The 10,274-nt window shown below is 35.3% G+C and overlaps 1 protein-coding gene across 1 annotated transcript; it reads right to left on the reverse strand.

Annotated features, from left to right (window-relative positions):
- Positions 1 to 1,212: 1,212 nt before the first annotated feature.
- Positions 1,213 to 9,970, reverse strand: LOC140169047 (25-hydroxyvitamin D-1 alpha hydroxylase, mitochondrial-like). The gene is made up of 9 exons (XM_072192331.1): positions 9,756 to 9,970; positions 8,354 to 8,544; positions 7,609 to 7,821; positions 6,380 to 6,546; positions 5,293 to 5,459; positions 4,616 to 4,694; positions 4,278 to 4,431; positions 2,513 to 2,556; positions 1,213 to 2,288 (listed from the first exon to the last, which is right to left on the reverse strand). The coding sequence occupies exons 2-9, from the start codon at positions 8,457 to 8,459 to the stop codon at positions 2,181 to 2,183; spliced, it is 1,038 nt and encodes a 345-aa protein (XP_072048432.1). The 5' UTR covers positions 8,460 to 8,544; positions 9,756 to 9,970; the 3' UTR covers positions 1,213 to 2,180.
- Between the last annotated feature and the right edge of the window lie 304 nt (positions 9,971 to 10,274).

Genomic DNA, 10,274 nt, shown 5'->3' on the forward strand with positions numbered 1-10,274 from the left:
TACCGTGGCGACGTGCATAATTCAATGGAATATATTATATCACTGTATCAATTTTGGAGTTCCTAGTTGAAATGGATTAGAAAACAACGGTAAAATAGTTACCAAAATAGGGATTTTAAGCTTTAACGAGCCTTACGGATTGTGGTGGTATAGATGACGAAAAATGCAATTTTTTTCAATTTTGCTGTACTATGGTTGTGATAACCTGTTACCTATGGCTTGATTAAGTTTCAGTGAAATAATGTCGCTAGTTAAAAATACAAAATATAGCTCAACATTGAAAATAGAAGCATTTTAACCAGTTCGTTTTTGATAGATGTGGAACACTGAAAATCACCAAGTTCCTGAAGCCATCAGGAACCACTTATTCCCATTTTACCTATCAACATTATTTCTCTAATGCGTTAGCAACACGTATCCAAAATTTTAACGAAATCCGTTGAAATTAAGCTTTCCAAAATGGAATGAATTTAAAACACCAGTGATGTACCACCTTTTGGCTTCTATCTAAAAAAGCATGTAAGCTACGTTGATACCGATGCCACCAATAGAACGAGAAGATTTGCCCCTTCATTTTGCATACCACTTTGGCCAATTTTTTTTCTCATTTCTTCACAAAATGCAAAAAACCGCAAAAAAAATGCAATGGGTGTAGTACCCCCTTAATAAACCGGCTAACAACTGTACAAGATACAAAATATCACAACATACATAATGATTATTCCATGTGGTTTGCTATTATACTCTGCTGTATTATTTTGCCCTGTGTGATGTGCGTCCTGAATGTAACTATGTGATATCATAGACCAACCAATATAATTATGCAATGTTATTTGCATAATGTAATAAATTAAATAAATTTACAACTTAAAGGCCCATATGCAGTAATCCCAGCGCAAGAGTAAAACATTGTTTATAAATTGCTTAAAGGTGAAGAATAAGTCATTCAAATTGTCATTTGGTATGTTGACATGAACATTTTGGCAAAAAAACAGCAGTATCGATGAAGTTGAAGGGCCATTCAAACACATGTAGCTAAATTTATATACTGTCAGTATATCAGATTCATGTAAATTGCCTTATTTTGTCTTAAATACACAGCTTTTGGCTAAACCGCTATGTTAGCACATCTATGATAATGATAAAGGTGCCAAAATCTGGATTTTGATGACTTTTACGATCGTCCGGATAAGCAAATCACTGAATGGGTCTTTAAACATTGTTTCCTTTTGCGAACGATGGTGGTAGTACAATCCCCATACTAGTGCCCTTCCGGCGCAATACAACGGTGAACACTCAAGTTATAAATCACTGAATTTGCCTTTAACCCTTGTCTCTTAGGCAATAGAAACAAATTAGTTCGACAAATTAGTTCGATCTTTCGATCGACCATTGATGCTTGGTCGATCCTTATTATTTATGAAATCAATTAATTTACTATTGTTAATTGTGATAAAAGAGTAATTTGTGCTTGTAGAGATATTGTCCAATATAAATTTAGCGTTAATTCTGATTAATTAGTTGATAGTTCATTAATAACAAGCATCGAACCAGCATCGATGGTCTATCCAAAGATCGGGCATATTTGTTTCTGGTGCCTTACTACGAACGATGGTGGGAGTACAATCTCCATACTATCATCCCTGCGGAAATTCGTTGCCACATCAGCACGTGCTGGTGTTAAAATCAAGTAATCGCCAGAGCCAAATATGTTACAGTACCGTATTATCTTTGTATAGTTGTAAAAATGCATGTACATTCAATATTTAGACTCTCCCCTTCCCACCCCCATTTTTAAATGTTGGGAGACTGAAATATAGAAATGATGACGATATTGTCCAAATCAACATTGCAATAGGGGAGCGGGAAGGACGTTGGCCAATTAACGCTCTGGTGTGGCAACATTTTTCGCCAGGTTTGTAGTTTCCTTCCGGCGCAATACAACCATGACAACGGTGAACACTCAAGTTAAAACCATCAAATGACCAAAAATATTGACATAACAACTTACTCAGTTACTTGTCCGATATTTAAAATATATTTACATATATCAAGTTAGATGATCAGAAAGTTAATGTTTGGTATAAGGAAATTGCTGGTATGTTCCTGAAAAGGATCTAAACAAGTCAGTTGGTATAATGATCGACATGTAAATGCTGTTCGCTCTGACTACTCTGCTCTCAGCGGTCAATCAATTTAGGTTCTACCGATGATTCTGGATAAATCGTGACTCTAAAGTTGGAACCAACGTTTGGTTTGGTTGGAAGTAATATGAAATTCCTGACGAGCTGAAAAGTAGTAAAAGCAAGTTAATAACAGGGTTGGAAACACTGGATAAATTCATAGTAATACAGTGGTTCAAATTGCCGAAACAATGCAGCATCTTATTAATGTATATATGAATATAATCTAATATCGAAGAAAAAAACCCCAATCATGTATTGTAAAGTTTCGTGCCCGTTGCCAATCTAAAAAAAAAGTCTCAAATAAAAAATATAAATTCATGAATTACCTCTGATAAAATTAGATACATCTCTTGTTGTGCTAGCCGTCGACCTGAAATATAACTCAATAATATTAAACACGAGTATACTCCATTTCTTATTAAAAATAGTGAAAGACGCAACATAGCAATATCTATAATGAAAAAAGTAAGTTCCAGTGTTACATTTATTCTCAGGATTTGTTGATACATACCATAACCCAGCCAAAAAGAATACACACACAGCAACCCAACACACCCCATCCCTTTATACATACACACCCTACACACACCCCACACGACAGGATCGACATGAGCGGTTAACCTGATGCTACAAAACGCACATCATTATATTGACACTGCATGGATCAGTGTATACACATGTAGAAAGACCCATTGGGTCAGTATGCACAAAAACAAGGTAGATCAGGTCTAACTTTAAACCAGTGGCGTAGCATCATAGGGGCACGGGGGCACGAAAGAAAAACGGTGCCCCCAATCATGGTCGGTGCCCCCACCCAATGTGATGACCCACGCTACGCCACTGCTTTAAACCTCGTCTAATCATGGAGATCAATTTTTTTCACGGCAGTGAAATGATGCCACTTGCACCCACATCTCATATGCACAGTTTATCCCTTACATATCCTGTGTCTTGAATAGCTATATAACCCATCTCATACCATAGTTTGTATGCCTTTATCTAATCTTACCCCACTGACAACTTACTATTTAGCCAGGGAAGAGTCTGTTAATTGTAGGAATTTTTTAGCCTTTTTTATAAACATGTTTGCAATTGGCTTATAGCCATCACATGCTGATAATACACATAACTGATTGGTTAACAGGTCATGGCCAGGCCTGATCACAAAATAAACACATCATCTGTATAGAAAACTATACAGCAGGCGATATATTTCAGAAAATTACTACATTGCACAAAACTAAGTCCATTATCTATAGTTAATTGAATGTTTATTGACCATGTGTATAAACCTGTATATTATTGGTGTTCAGTTCATAAAAACAGGACCATGACCCTGACAAAAGCTAGCAAGAGCAAATGGCTGTGTATTAATTTGTTTACTTTGTGATAAAGGCATCTGGCAATTTTCTTCGTAGTTATAGCCAAATTTGTTTCCTGCATAGGTAGCTTAATAAAAATTCCTTTAAAAAAGGAATGGAGCGCCCAATGTGAGCTTGGTCGTGATGTGGTGAATTTCATGGTGTTTAGATTTGGTATTATTATCTCTTGCAAACCCGGTGACACCTCATTATAGAAATCAGACCTGTCGATAGGTTGTAAGAGGGGATAGCCTTTTCCAGGCACAAATTGCGCCATATATAAAGAAAGTTTTGCTACTTTGCAACACAATAAAAACCTAAATGCAAAATGAGATCCTGTAGGTGGCTCCCGGGGGCTTAAAAACTAAATGCAAAATGAGGTTTTTAAAAATATTGTTTTCAGAGTCAAGACGCAGGTATCATTATTAAGCCTCATATCACTTATTTATTGTCGAATAAGTGCAGAGTAGGTTAGATATGAATATTAAATGTTAGACCAAAGTAGCTGAAAATACATGTACTATACACCTGATCCATGAACTTGGTTTTTTTTAAAGGATCCTTTCCTAATTCTAACCTCCATGGTTAGACCAGGTCTAACTTGTTTTGTGTATACATCCCTAATCCCCTACCCCAAACAAACTACTGGTCGATATTACTCGTTTGTCTGGGGTCACACCCACATAACGTCAAAGGTAAAAAAAATAATTCTTCCGTATTATCAACTTACCAACACACATTCTGGTTCCATGCCCAAACGGTAGTGAAGCAAACGGGTGGTACTTTTTCTCCTTTTGAAGCCAACGCTCAGGCTGGAATTCATTTGGGTTGTCAAAAATCTTGGGGTCCCGACTTGCGTTGTACACAATAGTTGTAACGTAAGTCTGAAATATGAACCGTAATCATGAAAATAACTTTGTTTATTAAAGATATCCGAGTCTTTTCAATCTCCAACAATATCCTACCGGGAGCTCCTGCTCTGTTCATCATACTGCATATTTCTGATTATTAATATTTAATTCGTCTCGAATGTTCCTTAGACACTTTAATAATAAATTATACACTCACTCCTTTTGGAACATAATATCCCTTGATTACAATATCCCTGTCAATAATCCGGGCATTTGCTGAAGTGATTGGGTAAAGTCTGGAAAAAACGATAGATATGGGTTAGTACTATAATAACTTCTATTGTCAGAAAGTATAAGCTCACTACATTGTAACGCTTTCACACGGTTGTTTGATGTGATCATTTATTAGTTTTTCAAACATGTAACAAGACATCATGTACAACACAATTTTTAGGCTTAAACAGCTTAAAGCCGTATCATACTAATGTATACAGATGCTTTTGAGTCATTTTCAACTTTAATTTCCCCTTATTTACAACATTATTCACTTTCAAAGAACTTTTAAAGCCTTTTCGGATATAAAATGTATCTATTTATGACAAGATTGGAGGCGCTATTTAGATACTGGAAATTACTCTTTCAGGCTTTTAATAAAAGTAATTCCTTTTATTTTTTTGATGAAATATGTTTATAAAATTTCTTTGATGCTTGTTTCACCTATTCCATCTGTTTAAATGGCAGTATTGATCACCAACCCCTTGCAAATTAAGAAATATGATTTATGATAAATAGCGCCATCTATAGTTTGCATTTTCTTAATAATGAAGCCAATTCTATATACATCAAACAACAATAAGCTCACTACATTGTAACGCTTTCAACTAATGTACACACCTCTGTGTTTCTTTGACTGTTGCTTTTAGATATTTCATACTGTCAAGTATTTCATATGTAGGCGTAGCGCCCTCAGGGTTGATACGCATTAATTCGTCGTACAATTTGTCTTGGACTTCTGGATGTTTTGAAACTTCATGAATTAACCACGCAGTTGCATTTGCTGTCTAAAAAGGAAAATATAATCATGTCATAATTATTATGAAAACGATTGGTCCTGGACAGGGTAGAGTACTCATCTAATTTAATCCCAAACCCTTTGTACGTTTCTTTCATTTTTCAACTTGTTATCTCCAAAAGTCATCTTCAATTTGTTCCACTACTGAATGTGCCAAAAACCGATATATTTAAGGTTTCATTATCAAAATCAATATATTATTGAAAAATAACAATTTGATGTATTGTTAAAGTCCATTCTACAAATCATAGGCCTATACTTTGAAAACTTGCTTGATATATTGTTATTAATGAGTTATGTACGTTTTACAAAAGTGTTAGTGTTTCAGCCCTCTTTTCAACATAACTCAAGAACCACGGACCTACAGAAATGTATCTGTGATATTTGAATTCTTCTATATACTCGCTATAAAATGATCAATGCAATTACTCAATCAATCAATGCTCACTACCATTCGCAAGATGATGTGAACTACCAAATCGCAACAGTTTAAAATAGTTACTAACCTTAAATATTCACTAATAAGTATCTAGCGGCTGAATATGATATTTTTGAAATGGATTTATATAATTTTCTTTACAGGTGCTAAGCAATGAGGTCCGTATGCATTAAACAAGTTAGACCAGGTCTAAATTTAGACTTGGTCCAGACAAGGGCTAAATTTAAACCTGGTCCAACTATGGTACCTAATTGCATAGCTAGCTTTATATTAGATAGCTATATTTATTTAATTTGTGGACTTTAATAGGAGCAAGGAGCGAAAGATAAGATTACAGGGATTCCTCCCTACCTCCGTAGTTAGACAAGAGCTAAAGTTAGAACTGGTCTAACTTGTTTTGTGCATACGGGCACTTTTAATGCATGCACAATAGAGAAAGTGAAACCATTTTATGATTGCTTCTAACATACCGTATCCACAGAGGCGGGCATGATTTCTGACACATTGCCATAGATTTCCCCTTTTGTTAACTTATCCTTGATCATCAAATACGCCACAAATGTTCCATCATCAAAATCCTCTCCTTTTGCTGCTTTCTTGGCTAATGCACTCATCTTCTCATCAACATATGTTTTTGCTGAAAATAAAATAAAAGCCATCATTTCGTTTGAACTCCGGACTTGTGGTTTCACAATAGTCTTCATTAAATAGCCCCAGTAGCGTAGCCAGCGGAGGGGGGGGGGGGGGGGTGCAGAGTGCCCCCTGACAAAAAATGAAAGAAAAAAGTGCCCCTCTGACAAAAAAATAAAAGGGAAAATCAGGAGGGCAAAGTAAAAGCAAAGGTGCAAGGAGCCCTTTTCTACCGAAATTCAGCCCGAAAATACACAATTCTTCCGCGCTACGCGCGCATATTGCAAAGATTAAGCCCTTTCCATCCTGATAAAGGGCGAAAATAGTGTAAAATACCAATTTTTTGCGCTCTACGCGCGCACATCGTCCCGATAAAGCCTTTTGTCTCTATGTATTGTATGATGCAACATTAATTTTTTTCGTCTGTGCCTCAAAATTTTTATTTTGCCCCCCCTGACCAAAAAAGCTGGCTACGCCGCTGAATAGCCCAATGTACTTACTGATTGCAAAGATCATATCCCAAGCCTTGTCGGATTTAAGGATCGGGCACGGTTGTTTGATGTATATAGGATTGGCTTCATTATTAACTAAATGCAAACTATAGATGGCGCTATTTATCTTAAATCATATTTCTTTATTTGCAAGAGGTAGGTGATTAATACTGCCATTAAAACAGCTGGAATAGGTGAAGCAAGCAACAAGGAAATTTTATAAAATTATTTTATAAAAAAAATAAAAGGAATTATTTGAATTAAAAGCTTGAAAGAGTAATTTCCAGTAACTAAATAGCGCCACCAATTTTGTCATTAATAAGCACATATTGTATCCGAAAAAGCTTTAAAAATGCTATAAAGTGAATAATTTTGTAAAGAGGGGAAATTGAAGTTGCGAATGACTCAAAAGCATCTGTATACATTAGCATGATATCGCTTTTAGCTGTTTAAGCCTAAAATTTGGTTGTACATTATGTTTTGTTTGAAAAACTAATAAATGATCCCATCAAATAATTGCAAAGATTATATACCACGCCTTGTCGAATAATCTTCATTAAATAGCCCAATGTACTTACTGATTGCAAAGATTTTATCCCAAGCCTTGTCGGATTTAAGGATCGGGTTTTGACTCATCGGTAAATTTTTGATAAGTTTTTCTGGGTGGGTCCATAGCTTTGCGGTTTCCAATGTTAATACTTGCAGCGCATCAAAGAAGTCTTGATTTTCTTTCTTCAAAACTTTCTCTGTGATAAGGTTCAGCCTTTTGTCAAACAAAAATGTTGCAGATGCTGAAAATATAAGAATATAACAAAAATGTATTCAAAGATTTTGACAACGAGAAAGACCACAAAAACCCCTCACAATGTCAATATCGATGGTGGATGTCAGCCCTGGGTGGGACTACTACCGTTCGATATGCTGGAAAAGTACATTGTGGGATATAGGGAAATACATCTATAAGCATGTAAGTGTGAAATCACATGAATTTAGAAAGATATTGACTTCTTGTGAGAATGGAGTCAGCTGATGACTTTTCCGCGAAAAAGATAAGGAAGGTATTATGTAACAGATGTAATTTTGCAAAAAAAAAGACCTTTGGTTAATTGGATGGCATGGTGCGTTTTTCTTTGGAAAATAAAGTGTGATTCATGATTAGATCAATAAATTAATTTACGATTTTTTTATTAATTAAAAAGTAATGTTGAGTAACTGGCGCTTTCGAACATCTCCAACTCAATCTTACTTGAACCCGATTCCATTAGGACCCAAGTAGGTCTTGGCATGGAACAACGGGTTAAAGAAACAAGTAGGCCCACTTACATTCCATGGCCCATTTGTAAAGTTCTGTCTCAATTTCTGGTATGACTCCATCTGGTTTTCGAATTGATCTCAATTTGTTGATAAGATCTAGGGCTACTTCGTGCATAGAGCCAACGTGTGATACAAGTGCGCTGGGTTTCAAAATTCCTGGGCTTACTGCAGAACGCAACCTTTGCCACGTTTCACGCTCACTGCAATAACGGCAAATAAAAAATAATTACATATACGATTTTCTAAGGGGTGATGAATAATTATGTATATTCCTGGAGTGGTGAATTCTCAAAATGGTCTGCCATGCCAAAAATCGCTTCCCCCATTTGGCCGTGCCATAAAATCTTCGCCTGTAATGTAAAAACAATGCCTAAAACGTCTGTACCAAAAACCGTTTACCTCCCTTTCGACAAACCAAAAATCGCTGGTTCCCCCATGTCGACCTGTTAAAAAATGCATGCCCCCATTTGCCCTGCCAAAAATCTCTGCCCCTAATAATTCACTACAAATTATCACCATGTGACAATTATTGTTAATAATACTGAAATCCTGCATTCTTGGTTGTGATTGATTTATTTATTTATTTATTTATTTATTTATTTATTTATTTATTTATTTATTTATTTATTTATTTATTTATTTATTTATTTATTTATTTATTTATTTATTTATTTATTTATTCTATTTGAGCTTGTTTAACTATGAGACCTTGAAATTTAAATGTTCGAAATACTTTCTAAATAATATAGTTCTTTACAATTGGAATCACATATTTTGAATGATGTCCTTGAAGCTAAACAAACCAAAATATTTTATGAAGGAAGAATCCTTAGCTTGAATTGAGTGAGATCGTGGAATCATTCTTACATAGGCCTATAACATTAGCATGAAAATCATTTCAAAGGTCCTCTTCCTGCAATTATATTCCAGGGTGGCTCATGAAGTTCAAACTTTGTTTGACTAATTTGTTTAAAATATGAAATGCTAGACACGGCCCTGCAAGGTGCTAACACTTCAAAGTTTTCATAGTTCTGGTCGCTGGGGTTCAACTCCCCGCACAGGCATGAAATCCTACGTAATATGAATTGTGTTCGAACATACCGGGAAAATTGGTATAATTATTATTAATTAATTTATTATTTTGATAATGTAAAAGTTAAAAAATAGTTTAAATAATTTATAAAACAACTATGCTTTTTAATTTAAAAAAAATTCCAGCAAAACATTTTAAAACAATTTTCCTGATTGAAAGGAATCAAAGACAAGGCCTATGAGAGTGTGTCTCTCCGGGATCTTTACAGAAACAAAAGGTTCTTTCAAGCAGAGTGATCTTTTTTCGTTGTTTTGAGGAAAAAGAATGGAGTACATTTTTTTTCAATAAGACCAAGATGTTCCTCTTGAATTATCTTACCTTGTGAAAAGGCCAACACAAAGATTTCTGTCATGTCTATGTTCATTCCAGGCTTTGATTGACGGTCGATTGGGATATTTACCGACTGTGCGAAATACTTTCTCAAAATCATTAGCATCAGACGTGTGGACGATCCAGCCCACCAATGTTTTCTGTCTGTAGGTATAGAATTACAAACAAATATTTGGAGAATAAACGATATTAATTTCTGTTTTTACCAGACGGCAGACGGGTCCAATATTTTGAGTAGCGGATAACGGCGCATCTCATTCTTAGTCAGTTAAATATTATTGTAATAACTAAACATTGTTTTATTTTGCAAATCTAGTTTACCGTCATAAACACTCCACTCTTTCTGAAATGAAAGAAACTTACGCGTACTGCGATCTCGTTCGCGTATTACGCTCTAGAATGCGCTGCATACTGGATCGCGCCTCGACAAAAGTGTTCAGCATTGAAGAACCCAAGCAGTTCAAAGCACAAGTAACAAATCTCCAATAGCTCAACCATTAAGCGCAC

This window comes from Amphiura filiformis, chromosome 14, assembly GCF_039555335.1.
Source record: "Amphiura filiformis chromosome 14, Afil_fr2py, whole genome shotgun sequence".
Classification (NCBI taxonomy): Eukaryota; Metazoa; Echinodermata; class Ophiuroidea; order Amphilepidida; family Amphiuridae; genus Amphiura; species Amphiura filiformis.

Coding starts and splice junctions, on each gene's coding strand:
- LOC140169047 (XM_072192331.1), bottom strand. CDS start 8,459: ATGCACGAAGTAGCCCTAGATCTTATCAACAAATTGAGATCAATTCGA. Junction 7,822..8,353: donor TTACAAATGGGCCATGGAAT/GTAAGTGGGCCT, acceptor TTATATTTTCAG/CATCTGCAACATTTTTGTTT. Junction 2,557..4,277: donor TGGAACCAGAATGTGTGTTG/GTAAGTTGATAA, acceptor GTTATATTTCAG/GTCGACGGCTAGCACAACAA.